Here is a 21343-nt window from a genome sequence, read left to right as displayed (position 1 = left end):
AGAGAAGCCAGAGAGTGGCAGTAGATGGTTGTCTCTCTGACTGGATTTGGTGTTGTGTAATGAACCACATTTGATTAGGGAGCATAAGGTAAAAGAACCCCATTATAATAGAATCCATCCTGAGTTTGAGAGGGAGAAGCTAAGGTCAGATGTATCAGTATTAAGTGGAGTAAAGGGAATTACCGTGCATCAGAGGAGAGCTGGCCAAAGTTTTTTTTTATTTTTTTAATTCGTTTTTTTTATGCATTTTCTACATCGCTACAGATAAAAAAAACCCAAATCAAAATGAAGAACATTAATACAGTGCAAAAATAAACATACAATAATAATATAATACAAAAAAAGATCATTGAGAAAGCACCCAAATTGAAGACATGTAAAATTAGTATCCTCCCCAAGCCCCGCAACAAAAAAGAACTCCAGACCAACCATAACACAATATAGAGAATATAAATCAGGACATTCAAACCCCCAAAACTGTAAATACACTTAAAAACAGAAGATATTAATGCCTACTACCAAAAAAAAGGAGCTGAAAGCAAGGGACCGAAAAAAAAACCTTAGTTAAGAGGAAGGTTATGAAAGTACTCAATAAAAGGTCCCCAGACCTTATGGAACTTTATATCCAAATTAAGAACTGAATAATGAATTTTTTCAAGGTCTAAGCAGGACATAATATCATTAAGCTATTGAACATGCATGGGCGGGGCAACATCTCTCCATCTAAGCAGGATTAAACATCTAGCCAGGAGAGAAGTAAAAGATAATATTCGACACTTAGTGGAACTCAAACATAAATCTGTCTCACCCAAAAAACCGAACAAAGCAATTAAAGGGTTAGGTTCTAGGTGGTGATTCAGAATATAAGATAAAGTTATGAAGACATCTTTCCAAAATTTCTCCAAGCTAGGACAAAACTAGTACATATGAATAAGAGAGGCCTCGCCCCTTTTGCATTTATCACAAAGAGGACTAATATTAGGGTAAAATCGAGATAGTTTAGATTTAGACATATGGGCTCTATGAACAATCTTAAACTGTAAAAGGCAATGGCGAGCACAAAGAGAGGTTGAATTAACCGATTTGAGAATCGAGTCCCAAGTCTCATCAGATAAAGAGATATTTAAATCATGCTCCCAAGCCATTCTAATTTTATCCGCAGGGGCACGTCATAAGGATGCTAATTTATCACGAATAAATGATATTAACCCTTTACCCAGTGGATTAATAGAAAGAAATAAATCCATAACATTTTTCTCAGGCATTTCAGAGAAGTTAGGAATTAAAGGATTAATAAAGTGTTGTGGCGACCCATTTCCTTTTGCATCCGAACCGACTCACAATTAGATAGCCTACGGGGGTTTGCGAGCACAGAGCTTTAGAGCCTCTGTGCCATGGGGGGCCAGTTGAGGGAGGCTTAAAAGTGAGGCTGAAGTTTTCGAATAAAGTTTTTTCCTTCGACTGCAGTTACCGACTCCGTGTCGTAATTTTAGCGCTGCGTGTAGCACACCGCTACAATTGGTGACCCCGACGGTCCAAATGATTTTTGGACCAGAAATGACCGACGCCACCTCTGTTCATGCGGTTTCGTTGAAACTGCCGGGTTTCTGGACACAGCGCCCGAACCTATGGTTCCAGCAAGCCGAAGCCCAATTCCACGTTCGCCAGATCACCTCAGCAAACACCTGCGACCACCCGAGCTTAAGTACAGTGCTTTCGACCGGGAACTGTTGGCGCTCTACCTGGCAATCCGGCATTTCAGGTACTTCCTAGAAGGTCGGCCCTTCACCGCGTTCACGGACCACAAACCGCTTACCTTTGCGTTTACGAAAGCGTCTGACCCCTGGTCGTCCCGCCAGCAACGCCACCTGTCCTACATCTCTGAATACACGACGGATGTCCGGCACGTCTCGAGTAAGGACAATGTCGTGGCGGATGCGCTCTCTCGCCCTACCGTTCATGCCCTTTCCCAAAGGGGTAGACTTTGAGGCACTGGCAGAGGCGCAGCAGGCGGATGAGGAGATTCCGAATTACAGAACCGCAGTCTCCGGTTTGCAGCTCCAGGACCTCCCCGTAGGCCCAGGTGAGAGGACCCTACTCTGTGACATTGCCACCGGCCAGCCCCGTCCAGTCGTCCTGACAGCATGGCGGCGCCGCGTTTTCGACTCCATTCATAACTTGGCGCATCCCTCCATCTGAACAACTGTCCGGATGGTTTCCAGCAGGTTCGTTTGGCACGGACTCCGCAAACAGGTCAGTGAATGGGCCAAAACGTGCATGCACTGCCAGACGGCCAAGGTGCAGCGGCACACCAAAGCCGCAGCAGTTCCATCCCGCCCACCGGCGTTTCGACCACATTCATGTGGATATCGTGGGCCCCCTGCCAGTGTCGCGCGGAGCACGGCACCTCCTGACTATCGTGGACCGGTTCACAAGATGGCCAGAGGCGGTCCCGCTCACCGACACCACCTCCGAATCTTGCGCCCGAGCCCTGATCGCCACCTGGATATCTCGCTTTGGTGTACCAGCCCACATTACCTCCGACAGAGGCGCCCAGTTCACCTCCAGCCTGTGGTCAGCTATGGCCAGCCTTTTGGGGACTCAGCTGCACCACACAACTGCCTACCACCCACAGTCGAATGGGCTAGTGGAGCGTTTCCACCGTCACCTGAAGTCGGCCCTCATGGCCCACCTGCGAGGAGCCAACTGGGCGGACGAGCTTCCCTGGGTCCTACTCGGCATCCGCACAGCACCCAAGGATGACCTGCACGCCTCTTCGGCCGAGTTGGTATACGGCGCACCCCTGGTCGTCCCCGGTGAGTTCCTACCAGCCCCAAGGGGGCAAGAGGAAGAACCCGCAGCAGTCCTGGGCAGACTACACGAGAAGCTCGGTAACCTGGCCCCCATACCCACTTCACAGCACGGGCGGCACCCGACCTGCGTACCCAAAGACCTACAGAACTGTAAGTTTGTGTTTGTACGAAGGGGCGGGCATCGGCCGCCGCTGCAGCGGCCATACGAGGGGCCGTTTATGGTGCTCCGGAACAACGGGTCCACGTTCGTGCTGGACGTTGGGGGGAAAGAGGAGGTTTTCACGGTGGACCGCCTCAAACCGGCCCATGTGGACCTGGCGCAACCGGCCGAGTTTCCGGCGCCTCGGCGCAGAGGCCGACCTCCCAAGCAGGTTCTGGCCCAGACTGTGGACATTGGGGGGTGTATCGCCGGTTCTGGGGGGGAGGTTATGTGGCGACCCATTTCCTTTTGCATCCGAACCGACTCACAATTAGATAGCCTACGGGGGTTTGCGAGCACAGAGCTTTGGAGCCTCTGTGCCATGGGGGGCCGGTTGAGGGAGGCTTAAAAGTGAGGCTGAAGTTTTCGAATAAAGTTTTTTCCTTCGACTGCAGTTACCGACTCCGTGTCGTAATTTTAGCGCTGCGTGTAGCACACCGCTACAGTGTCTAATATGGAGATATCTAAAAAAATGAGCATTGGGCAGATTGAACTTAGCAGAGAGCTGTTGAAAAGATGCGAAGCGATTATCAATAAAAAGATCTTCAAAATGTCTAATGCCCTTCCTATACCAATCATGGAATGCTGAATTATACGTAGTAGGTAAAAAAAGGTGATTATGTAAGATCGGACTAGAAAAGGAAAAACCATAGAAACCATAAAATTTCCTAAACTGAGCCCATATACGCAAAGTGTGTCTAACAAGAGGATTAACAATTAATGTGGACAAACTACTAGGGAGTACAGAGCCAACAAGTGCAGAAATAGATAAATCTTTAGTGGAACTCAGTTCCATTGCCACCCAATTAGGACACTCGGGTTGGCCATGGAAAAAAGACCAAAAGGTAGCACAACGTATATTGGCTGCCCAATAATATAAACGAAAGTTAGGTAAAGCCATGCCACCCTCTTTTTCAGATTTTTGGAGATAAACTTTATTAATTCTAGAATGCTTATTCTTCCACAGATATGACAAAATAATAGAGTCTAAGGAATCAAAAAAAGATTTAGGAATAAAAATTGGGATTGATTGAAATAAATATAAAAGTTTAGGGAGAACATACATTTTAACAACATTAATACGCCTACCAAAGACATAGATAGAAGTGACCACTGTAACAGACTCTGTTTTATAGTATATGAAAGATTGGCAAAATTTTCACGAGAAAGATCTTTAAACTTCGTTGTTGCTGTAATCCCAAGATAAGTAAATTGATTATGAACTACTTTAAAAGGGAGATCACGGAATGTTAATTCTTGTGCTTCTTTATTAATTGGGAAAAGTTCACTCTTATGTAAATTAAGTTTATAGCCAGAGAACTGGCTAAACTGATCAAGAAGTGAAAACATTGGAGGTAAGGATGTAGACAGATTTGAAAGACAAAGTAATAAGTCATCAGCATAAAGAGAAACTTTATGCTCAACACCCCCCCTCCAAATCCCAGTCAATTCAGGACAGTTTCGAAATGCTATCGCCAAAGGTTCTATAGCCAAATCAAAGAGAAAGGGACTTAAAGGGCATCCCTGACGGGTGCCACGTTTGAAGTTAAATAACTGGGATTTCTGAAAATTAGTCAAAACAGAGGCAGTAGGACACAGATACAGCAATTTGATCCAAGAGATAAACATTGACTTAAGTCAAATTTTTCTGAAACTGCAAAAAGGTAGTTCCACTCTATACGATCAAATGCTTTCTCCGCATCGAGGGAAATAACACATTCAGGAATCCCAGCTGGAGGTGAATATAAAATGTTAAATAAACGCCAAATATTAAAAAAAGGAAGACAGTTTTTAATAAAACCAGTTTGATCATCAGAAATAATAGAGGGAATAACAGTTTCTAATCTATAAGCCAAAATTTTGGCCAAGATTTTAACATCAACATTAAGCAAAGAAATCGGCCTATATAATAGATGCCTCATTAAAAGAGGGTGGCAATTTACCGTAATTAAACGAGTCAGATAATAATGAGAATAACTGAGGAGAAAGAAATGAAGAGAATGATTTATAAAATTCTACGGGGAACCCATCAGGTCCAGGAGATTTCCCTGAAGACAATGCAGAAATTGCAAAAGATATTTCTTCTGATGATATAGGCGCATTAAGTTCAAATGAAAGCGAAGGAATATTCAGATTATTTAAAAAATGATCAACAGAGATATTCTCATTCAGTGATTCAGAGGAATAAAGTCCAGGATAAAAATTTTTAAATGCGTCATTGATTTCTAAGTGATCTGATGTAAAGTCTCCATTCTCCTTCCGGATCTTTTTAATATGTTGTTAGGCTTTAAACACCTCAGCTGATTGGCTAGAAATTTACCAGATTTGTCACCATGAATATAAAAGCGACTCTTGCTTTCAAGAAGTTGGCGTTCAACAAGTTGAGTAGACATAAGATTAAATTTAGTTTGAAGTTCTACACGCTTCTTATATAATTCAGGATTCTTAGTTTGAGCATACAGTTGATCCAATTCTTTAATCTCATTAATGAGGTCTAATCGATCTGCACAGGACTTTCTATTAAGATTTGCTGTATAGGAGATTATTTGACCCCTCAAATATGCTTTCATGGCATCCCAGACAATCTGGGATAACATTTCAGATGACATATTGGTGTTAAGATAAAAGGTTATCTGATCCTTAATAAATTTTAGAAAATCATCATCCGATAATAAAGTCGAGTCAAAACACCAGTGTTTATTCCTCTGAGGGAGACCAGGAAAATTTAAAGACAAAGTAATTGGGGCATGGTCAGAAATCAGTATACTCTGATAATCACAAGAATAGACAAATGGAATAAGTTGATTATCAAGTAAAAAGTAGTCAATTCTAGTAAAGGTATGGTGAACATGTGAAAAAGAAGAATAATCTCTCTCAGTAGGATGAAGGAAACGCCATATATCAGAGATACCATAATTAGAGAGAAAAGAGTGAATAGCTAAGGCAGATTTAGTAGGTAATCTAGTAACAGAGGACGATCGATCCAAATTAGGATCTAACCAACAATTAAAATCACCACCCAGTATAAGAGAGTTTGAGTTTAAATCTGGTAGTTAGGAGAAAAAACATTCAAAAAAATTAACATCATCAAAATTGGGAGCATACAGGTTTGTTAGTACAACTTTAGTATTATATAATTTACCAGAAACAATAATAAAATTCGTATCACATATCTTATTATAGAGTTCAAAAGGAATATCTGAATTAATAAGGATGGAGACCCCCCCCCCCCCCCCAGCTTTGGCGGCAAAGGCTGAATAAAAATGCTGACTCGCCCACTTTGACAAAAGCCGAGAACTATCAAAACTGCGAATATGAGTTTCTTGAAGGAAAGCAATGTCAGCTTTGAGTTGCTTAATATGCGAGAAGACCTTCCTTCTTTTAACAGGATGATTCAATCCCTTTACATTCCAGCTCACAAATTTAAGTGCATTAACCATTATCAATTGTTAGTGCATAGAAGGTAGCAGGCTTATAAAAAATCAAGCAGTACATTAACAGTCTGGGAGCAAAAATGTAAACATAGATCCGTAGAATCAAAACAGAGACATGTCCTGAATAACAAAGGAAAACAAAAGAAACAGTGAGTAGTGTTGGAACTGGAAAATCCACCCCACCCTCGCAACCCAAAACTACCTAAAAAAGCAGCTAGCTCTACCAAAAAAATTAACCCAAATATGACTTCCAGTTCCATATCATTAACAAAAGTTCCGTATAAATAATATAGCAAATAATAACTAATTTATGCACTAGAAAACAGAATTACAAATAAGAACAACTTCAACAGAAGTATAAAACTTAATACAAAAAAAATCAGAAGAAAACTAAAACTAACCTACCCACGAAAATTATAAAAGATTAAAAGAAAAAAAGGGGGGAAAAAGGGGGAAATTATAAATTCCAAGAGAGTACTTATCAACCATGTACAGATAAAAAAGCAAAACTTAAACTATAAATCAACCAACAGGGAGGCCTTCAATAAAAACTCCAAACCTCCAAAGTCAATTGTAGTTCTCTATAGATAAAGTTATACAAAAATAAAATAGATTACACAAAATCTAAAAATCCGCAGGGAAACATTAAACTTAAATTATCTATTTAGAAAAAACGCACCAAGTCCAGGGAGAGATTGACTACAGCCCTCAGAGTTTCAATAGTTAATGTCTGAATTATTAAAGTCTGAGTTCGGAAAAAATAGTTTTACTTCGAGAAGTACTTATCAACCATTTTAGAAGGTCAGGCCGGTTCCAAAGAAGACGAGGTGGCTGGAAGACTTCCAACAAATGCCTCAGCCTCCTTCACCGATTTAAACCACTTATAATCTCCAGTAGTAAGCGTAATTCAAAGATCGGCTGGATTTTGGAGAGAGGGTCTGAATCCGCGATCAAAAAGCACTTTCGTTACACCTTTAAACTCAGCACGCATCTACAGAACCTGGGGGGCATAATCCTCCACAAAACGAATGACTGTATTTTGAAAAGCAAAAGTACCTCTGCAGCATGCCTCCATAATCAAACAGTTTTTCACCAGGTATTAATGAAAGCATAAAATAACTGGCCGTGGACGGGAACCCAGAGTTGCACGAGGAACATAAATCCTGTGAGCCCTTTCAAGCTCAGGTGGAGTCGGAAGAAATTCTTTCCCGAAAATCTCACAGAGAAAATCAGAAAAAAATTCAACGGGAGAGCCCTTTTCGGTGGCCTCTGGCAAACCAAGAATTTGTAGATTGCAACGTCTGCTCCGATTTTCAAGATCCACCATTTTGGAAGAAAGTTTACTGTTCTTCTCCTCTAGGTTGGAGCAGAAAGTTTCAAGATGTTGAACACGGTGTTTTAAATCTTCAGAAGTTAAGTCAATGCGAGATAAATGTTCAGCATGTTCATCCACTCTAGCATTAATCTGATCCAATTTGGAATCCAGCTGGTTGAAAGAAGTTCTAAATTCAGTTCTAAAATCCATTAAAGTATCTTGTCGATGTTGTTCCAAAACAGCGAGAATCTCAGCCGGCAAAGCCGTAGAAGTTTCCTTTTTCCCAGTTTTAGTACTTTTGGTAGCAGGTAAGATAGATGTGTTCGCAGGCAGGTAAAAGAGAACTAAGGTTTAAGAAGGGAGACATATAGTGCAAAGATAAGAAGGATAACGGAGCAAAAGTTCGGAGCGACTAAACAATCGCCATCTTACCGGAAGTCCTCCGAGCTGGCCAAAGTTGACTGGAAGGGGACACTAGCAGGGATGACAGTAGAGCAGCAATGGCTGAAGTTTCAGGAGCAATTCATAAGGCACTGTATAGATATATCACAAATAAGAACTTGAAAGGCAGGATGGCACAACCATTGATGATGAGCGAAGTCAAAGACAGCATAATGTGACAAAACACCTTGATGAAGGTAGAGCAGATGTAGTGTATATGGATTTCAGCAAGGCATTTGACAAGGTACCTCATGCAAGGCTTATTGAGAAAGTAGGGTGACATTGGGTCCAAGGGGACATTGCTTTCTGGATCCAGAACTGGCTTGCCCACAGAAGGCAAAGAGTGGTTGTAGATGGGTCATATTCTGCGTGGAGTTCCGTGACCAGTGGTGTGCCTCAGGAATCTGTTTTGGGACCCCTACTACTTGTGATTTTTAGAAATGATCTGGATGAGAAGTGGAGGGATGGGTGAGTAAATTTGCTGATGACACAAAGGTTGGGGGTGTTGTGGATAGTGTGGAGGGCTTTCAGAGGTTACAGCAAGACATTGATAGGATGCAATTCTGGGCTAAGAAGTGGCAGATGGAGTTCAACCCAGATAAGTGTGAGGTGGTTCATTTTGGTAGGTCAAATATGATGGCAGAATATAGTATTAATGGTAAGACTCTTGGCAGTATGGAGGATCAGAGTCCTCTGGGGTCCAAGTCCTTAGGACACTCAAAGATGCTGCACAGGCTGACTCCGTGGTTAAGAAGGCATATGGTGCATTGGCCTTCATCAATCATGGGATTGAGTTTACAAGCTGAGAAGTAATGTTGCAGCTATATAGGACCCTGATCAGACCCCACTTGGAGTACTGTGCTCTGTTCTGGTCGGTTCACTACAGGAAGGATGTGGAAACCATAGAAAGGCTGCAGAGGATATTTACAAGCATGTTGCCTGGATTGGGGAGCATACCTTATGAGAATAGGTTGAGTGAACTCAGCCTTTCCTCCCTACAGCAACGAAGGATAAGACGTGACCTGATAGAGGTGTACAAGATGATGAGAGGCATTGATCATGTGGATAGTCAGAGGCTTTTTCACAGGGCTCAGATGGCATGCACAAGAGGACACAGGTTTAGGTGCTGGGAGTAGGGACAGAGGAGATGTCAGGGATAAGTTTTTAACTCAGAGAGTGGTGAGTGCGTGGAATGGGCTGTCGGTGACGGTGGAGGCGAACACTATAGGGTCTTTTAAGAGACTCCTGGATAGGTACATGGTGCTTAGAAAACTAGAGGGCTATGGTAACCCTAGGTAATTTCTAAAGTAAGGGCATATTCAGCACAGCTTTGTGGGCCAAAGGGCCTGTATTGTGCTGTAGGTTTTCTATATTTCTGTTTCTATAAAAGCAAAAGAGAGAATATGTAATAGAGCAAAAATTAGTGGGAAGTTAGAGTATTGGGAAGCTTTTAAACACTTACAAAAGACAAGTAAAAAAGCAACAAGGAGCAAAAAAGATGAAATATGAAGGCAAGCAAGCCAATAATATAAAAGAGGATACCCAAAGAATGGTCTAATTCTGCTCCAACGTATTATGGTCTAATCTACAAAGAGTGGAAAATTATGCAAACTTCATTGCCTTACATCTGTAACCAACCACTGCAATTTCACTCACCAAGTTACAACAAACAAAGTTACTACTTTCCAGTAGAAAGAACTCTCAAACACTGTCATAAATGTGCTTGGAGGTAGCCCACAAGTGTCAGAATGTTTACCAGCATGGCCACAACTTATTAACCCTAACTATAGTCTATGCATCTTTGGAATATCAGAGGAAACTCATGGTCACAGCAGAAAATTCAAATTCCTTGCAAGCAATGATGGGAATTAACCCTGATTGTTGATCAGCAAGCTTATTCATTTTATTTAGAGATATTAGGTCATTCCAGCCCTTTGAGCCACAGCACCCAGAAACACCCAATTTAACTTTGGCCTAATCATGGGACAACTTGCAATGACAAATTATCCTAATAACTTGTACATCTTTGGGACTGTGGAAGGAAGCACTTGGAGAAAACCAATACATTCCACTTTGAGAACATACAAAACTCCTTACAGAGGATGCTGGGATTGAACTCCAAATTCCAGCTGAATTGTGTCATGCCATGGCATCCTTAGAAATAATACATTTAGTTACCAAGAACAAGATGTAATCTCCAGATGTAGCTGAATTGGTGCTTTAAAGATTTACCATGCCTTTCTTGAGTTGTTCCTATAACAATTATGCTAAAGATCTATTTGCTCTTTCTTGGTAAATGTATAAACTTTTTCAACCAGTCCTGTCACTTCCAACAAAACATATATCTATAGTTCCATACATCACTGCTTCTGTTCCCAGACCTCTTTCAAAATTACCCCTAATATTGTATTTCATTATTCTCCCCAGCAAAATGTAATGCTTTATATTTTTCAGTATTATTTTGCACTTTTCCAAGGCACAAAAACAACTAAGCAAAACTTGAAAGTTTCACCTTCTCTGAATTGACTTCTATTAACATCCTCACACATACACCAAGATCTACAACAAGCTGGAGGAACTCAGCAGGTCGGACAGCATCCATGGAAATGAGCAGTCAACATTTCGGGCCGAGACCCTTCATCAGGACTGAAGAGGGGCAGGGGCAGGGGCCCTATAAAGAAGGTGGGGGGAGGGTGGGAAGAAGGCTTGGAGGTGCCAGGTGAAAAACCAATCAGAGGAAAGATCAAGGGGTGGGGTAAGGGATAGGCAGGAAAGATGAAGAAGGAATGTAAGGGGAAAGCACTATGGGTAGTAGAAGGAGGCGGAATCATGAGAGAGGTGATAGACAGTATATGCGGTGTTGATCCTCCAACTTGAGTTTGGCCTCATCATGGCAGTAGAGGACATGACGTATGGTCATATCTGAATGGGAATGTGAAGCAGAGTTGAAGTGGGTGGCAACCGGGAGATCCTGTCTGTTATGGCGGACAGAGCGGAGGTGCTTGACAAAGCTGTCCTCAATCTGTGTCAGGTCTCACGAGCGTTGCCTCACCTGGAAGGACTGTTTGGGGCCCTGAATGGTGGTAAGAGAGGAGGTGTAGGGACAGGTGTAGTAGCACTTACGCTTGCAGGGATAAGTGCCAGGTGGGAGCTCCACGGGGAGGGACGGGTGGACCAGGGAGTTACAGAGAAATCGATCCCTGCAGAAAGCAGAGAGGGGTAGAGAAGGTGGGGTCCATGTGTTTAGTGGAGGGGTCCTATTGAAGGTGGCGGAAGTTGTGGAGGATAATGTGCTGGATCTCGAGGCTGATGGGGTGATAGGTGAAGACCAGGGGAGTTCTGTCCCAGTTGTGGTGACGGGAGGATAGGTCCTTCCAGGTGAGGCAACACTTCACTTGTGAGTCTATTCGGGTCATCTAATGCATCTGGTGCAGCCTCCTCTGTATCGGCGAGACCCGACGCAGATTGGGGGAACCACTTCGTCGACCACCTCCACTCCGTCTGCCACAACAAACAGGATCTCCTGGTTGCCACCCATTTCAACTCTGCTTCACATTCCCATTCAGATACATCCATACATGGCCTCCTCTACTGCCAGGTTGAGGCCAAACTCAGGTTGGAGGGGAACATGTCATTTACCGTTTGGGTAGTCTCCAGACCCTTGGCATGAACATTGAATTCTCCAACTTCCACTAATTCCCTCACCCCCCCTTCCCCCAACCTAGTTTCACTCTGCCTCCTCTTCCAGCTGCCCATCACCTCTCATGATTCCGCTGCCTTCTACGGCCCATAGTTCTTTGTTTACATTCCTTCTTCACCCTTCCTGCCCATCCCCTCCCCCACCTTCCTCCTACTGGTTTTTCACCTAGCACCTACCAGCCTTCTTCCCACCCTCCCCTCACCTTCTTTATAGGGCCCCTGCCCCCTCCCTCTTCAGTCCTGACAAAGGGTCTCAGCCCAAAACGTTGACTGTTCGTTTCCACAGATGCTGCCCGACCTGCTTGTTCCTCCAGCTTGTTGTACTTTATGACTTTGACCCCAGCATCTGCAGTGCACTTTGTGTTTACACACCAAAGCCTGTACCCCTTTCTCAAGATTTTCTTGCAGTTATTTAGATATTTTCTGCTCAGAGGACTGATGAAAAATATTTGTTCAAAGTATCCACATTTAACCCCATCTTTGTCACATCTCCAATGTTTTTAAACATATGACTTTAACGTCCTTCTTCCTTTACTTACCTTTAATAATTTTATTACCTGCCTCAACATGTCAGGATAGCTTAATCTCAATATATTTTCTCTCTTTTTGTTTATCTTTCTTCTGGCTTCTAATGCATCTGTCTTCTAGCCTGTTACCAATATCTACAACATTGCAATTTTCTTCAACTTGATACTGTACTGACGAATCAATCCTAGTCCACTACCTTGGGCCACAAGGCACACATTTATACTACATCAATTTGATCAAATTCTATTCTGGCGGATAATACTGTGTACAAATACTTTACTGGAATTTTCATAATGTGACTTTACAAAAAATAATGACTATAAAATAATTTTCATAATGTGACTTTACGTAGAGATGTCCTTAGTACAAGCATCAATATCTAATCCCTCAATTCAGAACCTACAGCACATATGGGGAGACAAATTCACTAACCTTATTATGTGCCTGAGTAACTATTGGAATGGCGCACACCAGATATGTACACACTACTCAAGCTAAAGAGGTTAATGACTGCAGTATTATTTAAGAATTGCTTTCTTTATGACAGATATCCACAAGGAACTTCAAACCGGAATGTTCAGATATTGAGTTTGTTATGCTTGTTGTTCCTACCTGTTCGCTCCCATCCACATCATCATTCTCCCTTCATTCTTCTCTGATACAAGATCGCCAGATTCAGCAAGGTTGGTACTAGAAGATGGAACTGTCTCGATGGCATTAGAAGAGTTACTGCTTGCGTAAATATAGCTCCGCACATAGTGGTGATCAGTTTGCAAAGCAAGTTTGAGTTCCTTTGAAAAGCTGGAATGCTCAGGGTTCAGACACTCCATCCACTGAACAGGCTCCTGCTCTTTCAGCTCTGGACTCAAAGGCACCTGGTTAATATCTTGAATAATGCCATTGAAAGGTGAAGGACAAGAACCATCGAAGCCTGCAGATGGTGGTGTTCCCTTGAGTTCCTGCTCTGTACTGGAAACAAGGGGATTCTCTGGCAATTTTGCTGCTGGGTCCATTATCAAACAAGAAACCAATGTTACGGAAACCTGTGGTGTAAAGTTTGTAAAGAAGAACTCCATAATACGAAAGCGCTATAATGCAAACTTATTTAACAAGATCCTTCCCCATGCTACCTCCTAAAGTTTTACATTAGCATCCAATTTTTTATCTTAAACCATCTTATTGCAGTGAAAAAGTAAAACTGGCCTAATAATGTCTACACTGTTGCCTTTTATACAAAACCACTGACTAATGTCACCAGGAAATTATTAAGAAAAATGTTAGACTATTAAACAAGGCCATTCTTATCTCAAACAAGAGAAAATCTGCAGATGCTGGAAATCCAAGCAACACACACAAAATGCTGGATGAACTCAGCAGGCCAGGCAGCATATTCAGAAAAATGTAGATTTGACATTTCAGGTCAAGACCCTTCGGCAGGACTGGAGAAAAAAAAGATGACCTCACCATATCTCCTTGCCTGTCCATCACCTCCCTCTGGTGCTCCTCCACCTTTACTTTCTTACAATGCTTCGGTTTTCTCCTATTGGACTCCTGCTATCTCGTTCACCAATCAACTTCCCAGCTCTTTATTTCACCCCTCCTCCTCCCAGCTTCACCTATCACCTTGTGGTCTCACTCCCCACCCCACCTTTTATATATACTCCTCAGCATTTTTCTCCACTCCTGCCAAAGGGTCTTAGCCCGAAACTTGGACTGTACTTTTTGCATAGCCGCTGTCTGGCCTGCCAAACTCCTCCAGCATTTTGTGTGTGTTGCCATTCTTATCAAGCTATAATATAGGACTTGATTTACACCTGGGCTATAAGGGAACAATTACAGCTTTAAAAAATTTAAGCTCATTTTTAAATCCGGATACCAGATGTCATTGCAACTGTGGTACTTAAGTCAGTGATTCAGAGGGATGATCAACAGGAAAAATACCCAGGATAAACTGTATCTGAGGCACAGCAAGATCAGGACTTTGGCCTATCATATCTGTGACAGCAATGACACTAATCTAAATAATCATCCCCCATCTTCCTGCACAATGCCCATATCCTTTCATTCCCCAAAAGTGGGTTTAACTTATCCAATCCTGATACAGGTCTCTACTCAAAATGCTAACCATCAATTCCTATCCATAGATGCTGCCTGACCTGTTGAGTTCCTCCAGCTTTCTGTGTGTTGCTCCAGCTTTCAGCATCTGTAGTCTCATAACATTTTTTTTTTCTATTCATGTGCCCATCTAAAATCTCTTAAATATTCCTAACACTTCTACCACCTCCCTTTGGAATACATTTCAGACCCCTACAGACCACTTCAGAGTGAAAAAAAAAGCACACCTTGTGTTGTATAGTTGTAACATAATTTCCCAATTTATATAGTCAATGACGTGAATGAAGGAACGCATGCCAAACAACTTTTTCACAAAATTGTCTACTTGTATCACTGCTAACTGGAAACAATGCATCCTGTGCACGTCCCAGCCTTTTCCCACTTTCTGAGGAGATCCACTGTAGATTTGGTTGCAAGCTTAGACATCCACCATCTACAATAGGATCCTACCACTGACTATATCTTTCCCACAACCCCTCCATCCCCCTCTGCTTTCTACAGGGATCACTCTCCCTTGTCCAATGATCATCCTCTGGGCAATAATCCACGCTAGTGTGACAAGTGCTACACTTGCCCTTACACCTCTTCTATCCGCATTATTCAAGGCTCCAAACAGTCCTAGGTGAGACAAAATTTCACCTGCACATCTATGAGGGTCAGCTAATACATCTGGTGCAGGCTCTTTTACATCAATGAAACCCAACAGATTGGTGGATCACTTTGTCAAGCGCTCTTGCTCTGTCCACTGCAAAAGATGGGATTTCTCAACAGCCATCCATTTCAATTCAACTTCCCATTCCTTTCTGACATGTCAGTCCACGGCTTCCTCTAATGCCACATTCAGGCTAGAGGAGCAATACCTCACATTCTGTCCGAGTAGCTGCCAACCTGATCACATGACAGTGATTTCTCTAACTTCAGGTAATTCCTTCCCCTCCTTCTCTTTTTCAATTCCCCACTCTGGTTCCTCTCTCACTCCTCTACTCATAACCTGCCCATTGCCTCCCTCTGGTACCCCTCCTCCTTCCCTTTCTCCTATCAGATTCCTCCTTCTTCAGACCTTTACTTCCAGCCCTTTTCCACCACCCACATTCGCCCTCACCTTTTTTCACCTAACACCTGCCAGCTTCCCCTCACCACCATTCTGCTTTCTACCCTTTCTTTTTCAGTCCTAATTAAGAGTCTTGGATCCAAACTTCAACTGTTTATTCCCCCAACATAGATATTCTCTGATTGGCTGAGTTCTTCAAATATTTTGTGTGTATTGATCATAGACTAACAGCTCTACCATCCACTACACTAGCAATTTTGCATCATCCACAAACTTACCAAGCACGTCGACTACATTCTCATGGAAATCAATACACTTGATTAATAGTGTACCCTGTGGCACATTACCCAATGGTCACAGACGTCCAATCTAAACCAATTTTATATCGGCTTGTCTAGATCGACAACCCCTAAAAACAAAGTAGAATCTTCCCCCACATTTTGGTTAAGTTGTGGCAGAGAGCATATTGGGGGAAGGGATCAGGGTCGCTACCACCAATGGACAAGAGGAGGTATCACGCCGTCTGCATTTGTTGGGAAAGTGTTAAAATGGGATACACAATCACCACCCACGCCACAGTCACTAAGTCGGGGGGGGGGGTGGTGAAGCTCATCGCTGACACTCATTCACTCACTTCCCGCAACAGCACCAACCACTTCGGCCCGATGGTCTCGTAGAGAACCCTACCTACATTCCCACAACACTCCTGCCTAACGTCATCAAGAGGAAGAAAGGGGAAAAGGACTCGCACATCCGCGGCCAGAAACTACCCCATACCCGCCGGCCGACACTCACCAACCCACTACCACTGCCCGGGCTCCAATCTCTGTGACATCATTTCCGGGGTCCTGTACTATGACGCACCTTCCGGGATCGCGGACACAGAAACTCGCACTCACAGACTCACAAAGCAAGAAGCATCCGCTTTCCCGGGGGAAAAGTCTTCCGGCTCGTCATCACCTCCCATTCATCTGTCCGCGTGCCGTGCGGTTTGACTAGGAGTGGCAGGGCTCCACAATAAACCAGCCGAATCAAGACGAACCCAAGTTCCGATCTCCTACCGGAAACTGTTGTCAATCCTGAATAGGAAAACGACACACCTGTCCGTCAAATGATTGTCGCTCTAACCTGCCAGTCGGTTGATGGTAGAGCGAATCCCACTGTCCAATCAGCGTTGTAATTTTCCCTTTGCCGGCCAATGGGCATCTTGGAGGCAGGACTTCCGGCGGAGCTGGGCGCCATGGCGAAGACCTACGATTACCTGTTCAAGCTACTGCTAATCGGAGATAGTGGCGTCGGCAAAACCTGCGTCCTTTTCCGCTTCTCCGAGGACGCCTTTAACACCACCTTCATCTCGACTATCGGTATGGCCAGTTGCGCGCAGTTTCTCGTTTCTGGCTATTGGAGTGCAGGGTGCGAAGGTCAAGGGCCGAACCCGGCCCCATTCTTTCCCTCCCGCCGGTCGAGACCCCGGGCCCAGCCACCAGATAACTGCTACGCGGATCTCCCTTTCCCTCTCATCTGAAACCTCGCAGTCGGCAGGAAGTTGACGTCTGCTCCAGGTGGAGATGGTTCAAGTCCGTGGCTGCCTCAACAGCCGGCCTGTTACTCCAACAATGTCCCCATCAACTTTCCCGCTCTCCAGGTCTGCCGCTTACTGACACACTCGGGGCAATTTACAGCGATCGGTTAAACTTCCGACCTGCATTAACTTTGAGACGTGAGGAAACCGGAGCCCCAAAAGGTCACATGTGGTTACGGGTAGAATGTGCAAATCCCATATAGGCAGCACCGGATACAGATCAGCGGCTGTAATAGCTCTCTGGACTGCCCAGCTTAGTCGTGATGTCTAACTGAGTTCTCGTTTCCCCGTGATAGACTTAAGACTTGTATTCGTTTCTATGATGTCAGCACAGTTTAGGTTACTTAGAATTTAAGGTTCATTTCTTCTAACTGTGATTAACTCGGCTTAGTATTCCTACTTTTTCTGCTTGGCAAGGCGGGGAGCTCCTTGAGCTATTTAGGTTTTTTTTTCCTTTCTGGTTTGTAATACTTTAAGCTTGGGAGCAGTCGGTAAAATCTTAAATGTTCCTGCACAATCTGTCTTATCTCATTTTCATTAGGCCATTTGGGTACATAGATGGATTTGAATGGTTTTTTATGGTTCCGTGTACATAGTGTTTGTTGACACAGCTGAATTGAATTCGGAAAATCAACCCTCAGAGAGACTTCCATGTTAGAGACCACATTGACATTATAATGTGAAGAATGACTGCCAGTGACCAGTGGTATTCAGCAGCCGTCAGGGTTGGATGCATTACTTTTCATGTTAAATGTTAATTATCTGGATGATAAAGTTGATGGCCAAGTTTACAGGTGATAGAAGATAATTGGAGAGCAGGTAATGTTGAGGAAGCAGGATGTTGTTGTAGAACTGGACAGAATGGAAGAATGGGCAAAGTGTTCGATGGAATACAGTGTAGGGAAGCGTAGAACATTGCACTTCAGTAGAGCCAGTAAAGGGATAGATTATTTTCTAGACAGGTAGTGCAGGATTAATATATACGGATATATTAATTGCAGGTTCAGTCAGTAATACAGGAGGCAAATGTAATGTTAGCATTCATTTCAAGAGGACTAGAATGTAATAGCAAGGATGTAATGCTGAGTGTTTATGTCAGGTTGCAATCAGGAGAATTATGAACAGTTTTGGGCCTCATCTAAAACAAGATGGAATCATTGGAGAGGTTCCAGAGGAGGTTTATGAGAATTATCCCACAAATGAAAAGATTAATGTCTGAGGAGTGTTTGATGGCTCTCGGCCTGTGCGTTCTGAACTTTAAATGAACAGGAGGGGATCTCATTGAAACCTGCCAAATATTGAAATAGAGTGAACATTGTGAAGATGTTTCCAATAGCATGAGAGTCTGGGAGCAGAGATTCAGAATAGGAGAATATCCCTTTAGAACAGAAATGTGAAGAATTTTCTGAAGCTGGAAGGTGGTGAATCCGTGGAAATCTTTGGCACATATGCTGTAGAGGCCAAGTCATTGGGTATATTTAAAATAAGATTGATCGTTATTAATTAGTAAGGATATCGAAGGTTGGCAAGAGAATGAGGTTGAGGAAAATAAAGGGAGATTAGCATATTTTGTCACATGTAGATCGAAATATTTACCCATAATTGAATAACAGATCGGACACAATGGGCTGAGTGCAGATCGGTGGGACTAGGTGAGAGTAAGCGTTTGGCACAGGCCGAGATAGCCTGTTCTCATGCTGTAATTGTTATATGGTTATATGGCATAATCTGCTCCTATGTCTTATGTCTAATTGCAGCTAAGACTGAGGGCTTTGTCCTTCAAGTTAAGTTTTTAAATTTAAAATGACTGAACTTGATTTCTTTCTTTTCAGGTATTGACTTTAAAATCAGAACTATTGAGTTGGATGGAAAGAAGATCAAACTGCAGATATGGTGAGGATATGTAGGGCCACTTTGACTAGGGTCTGCAAACTGCATTTACCCTAATAGCTAATTGCTTGTAACATCATATGCATAATTTGAAAAACCATTGTGTTCACCGGCTGTCCAATCAAGCTCATTGTGTTTTTAACAAAGGAATTGTCTTTGAAGCAGCATTTCCCAACCTGAGGTCCCACCAATTAATGGTAAAGGTCCATTGCATAAAGAAGGTTGGGGATCCCTGTTGTGGAGCATTTTCCATGGTATTAACTCAGGGCAACAAAACACAAAATTAAATTTACAGTGCGATATGATTTGCCATTCTCCCACTGTAACTCTTTTAAAAAACAATTTGAATTTGTGCATTCTATATTATAAAGTGTCCTCATATACTTCAGTGGTTCAGTAAAAGACTTGGAAGGACTGTATTTGCATCTAAGATATTGAGTTAAAGCAAAAGATTAACAGCTCAAGTTGGAAATAGTGCCAGAGTTCAAAGTTCAAAAGGTCAAAGTAGAATTTATTATCAGAGTTCATAGATATCACCACATACAACCCTGAGATTCTTTTACTGTAGGTGTACTTAGCAAATCTATAGAATAGTAACTTTAAAAAATACCAATGGACAACAAACGAAATGCAGATATATATAACAAGAATGAAATTACGAGATAAAGAGTCCTTAAAGTGAGACCATCGGTTGTGGGAACACCAGAAGTAGAATCAGTGTAGTTATTCATTTTTGTTCTAGAGACTGATGTTTGAGGGGTAATAACTATTCTTGACCCTGGTGGTGCGAGTCCTCAAGCACTTGTACCTTGAACCTAATGGCAGCAGTGAGAAAAGAGCATGGCCTGGGTGGTGAGGATCTTTGATAGATGCTGCTTTTCTACAGCAACATGTCAGGTAGATGTGCTCAGTGGTTGAGAGGGATTTATCTGTGATATACTGGGCTGAATCCACTACTTTTTGTAGAATTTTCTGCTACAATAACAGGCCATAATGCAGCCACTTTCCACCACACATCTACTATATAGAAGTTTGCCAAGGTTTTAAATGAATTGTTTTGTCAAACTGGTAATCAGCTCTGAGCAGTCAAGCAGGAAATGCAGGATTGTATGTACATTGCAGTTTAAAGAAGCAGAGACAACGGTGGCAGCACTATTAAAACTAAGAAGGAAAAAAATCAGCAAGAAATTTCTTTGCTGCATTTGACGTGTAAGTTATCAACTGGAACATTTGGTTAACCACCATTTCTTGGTTCTTTGCCATTGTAGCAACACCTCTCCCATAGCTGTCCTATTGGTGGTACAAGATGCATTCAGGGATTATTGTGGTGGGATCTGTAATTGATTTCACCACGGTGTGCTTGGAATGATATGTTGGGAAGCTGTGGGACAACTTGCGTGATTTAAATGCTAATCTCCATTACATAGTCCCTCGACTATGGAGCTTGAAATGAGAGGGCGCATCATGCGCTCGTCCCGAGGCCTACAGGAGACAGAGAAGATAAGCTATGCTCAATAGTAATTAGATTCCTTCAATATAATACCAAAGCGGAGATTCTACGAAGGACCTGGAGAAAGAAAAGGATGTTTTTGAACAGGAAATTAATATACTTCAATCAAGATTATCTCCCCCACCGCCCCGGCGGTCCTGCAGAAACATAAGGAATACTCTGAAGTAAAGAAAATATTAAAGCAAGGAAAGATTAGATTCCAAACTCCGTACCCTGCTAAACTGTGAGTGTTTTATGAAAATGGGACACAATTGTATCAGACAGTGGAAGAGGCGACTACAGACATGAAGGCCAGAGGGCTGCCTGTTAGTGTGATCAAACCAAGGGAAAGCCTGGCTGAGCAGCTAATCTGATCTGCTTGGGAAATAGTAAGAGAACTGAAAAAGCAGGGAGAGGTGGGCGAGAGAAGAATATCAGGAAGAGACGGTGAGTTTTCCAAAGACAGCTCTCACCCCCTCCAGAAGAGCCTTAAGGTTTGGCCAACTTTAAGTTTTGATAAGCTAAACGGAGGCAAAAATAGACTGTGCTCTACCTATCTGAAGAAATGCTTATCATAACCTGGATTTTATATTACTCAATTTTTTTATTCTTTCATTTACTCCTTTTTCTCCACCTAAATGAGAATATGGAATACACAGGGAAACCTTTTCTGTGTAATGGACATAGATTTGTTCACTTTTATGGGTACTGCAATGAGGGCCCTCAACTCACAGGTAGGAGGGGCTATCCCCCATGGCTAGACATTTCCTCCAGCTCAAACCAGGGT

The 21343-nt window shown here is 42.8% G+C and overlaps 2 protein-coding genes across 16 annotated transcripts in view; one reads left to right on the top strand and one right to left on the bottom strand.

Annotated features, from left to right (window-relative positions):
* Positions 1-16695, bottom strand: part of LOC132406305 (E3 ubiquitin-protein ligase Arkadia-like) — a 190580-nt gene extending 173885 nt beyond the window's left edge. For 4 of the 15 annotated variants that reach the window (XR_009516128.1, XR_009516129.1, XM_059991786.1 and 1 more), the window contains exons 1-2: positions 14586-14723; positions 13042-13472 (exon numbers count right to left, since the gene is read on the bottom strand). Coding sequence is in view for 13 of the 15 variants with exons in the window: in XM_059991786.1 (XP_059847769.1) it covers positions 13042-13472; positions 14586-14666 (512 nt within the window). In the remaining 2 variants the exon portion in view is untranslated. The other 11 variants (XM_059991778.1, XM_059991779.1, XM_059991777.1 and 8 more) reach the window with 10 other exon arrangements.
* Positions 16696-16782: 87 nt separating this feature from the next.
* Positions 16783-21343, top strand: part of rab8a (RAB8A, member RAS oncogene family) — a 44964-nt gene continuing 40403 nt past the window's right edge. The window contains exons 1-2 of the mRNA XM_059991810.1: positions 16783-16959; positions 19010-19070. Of these exons, the coding sequence (XP_059847793.1) occupies positions 16794-16959; positions 19010-19070 (227 nt within the window). The 5' untranslated portion in view covers positions 16783-16793. The remainder of the gene's footprint in view (positions 16960-19009; positions 19071-21343) is intronic.

This window comes from Hypanus sabinus, chromosome 16, assembly GCF_030144855.1.
Source record: "Hypanus sabinus isolate sHypSab1 chromosome 16, sHypSab1.hap1, whole genome shotgun sequence".
In the NCBI taxonomy this organism is placed as follows: Eukaryota; Metazoa; Chordata; class Chondrichthyes; order Myliobatiformes; family Dasyatidae; genus Hypanus; species Hypanus sabinus.
Note: the sequence above shows the minus strand (reverse complement) of the source record. Positions and strands in the feature narration are given on the sequence as shown.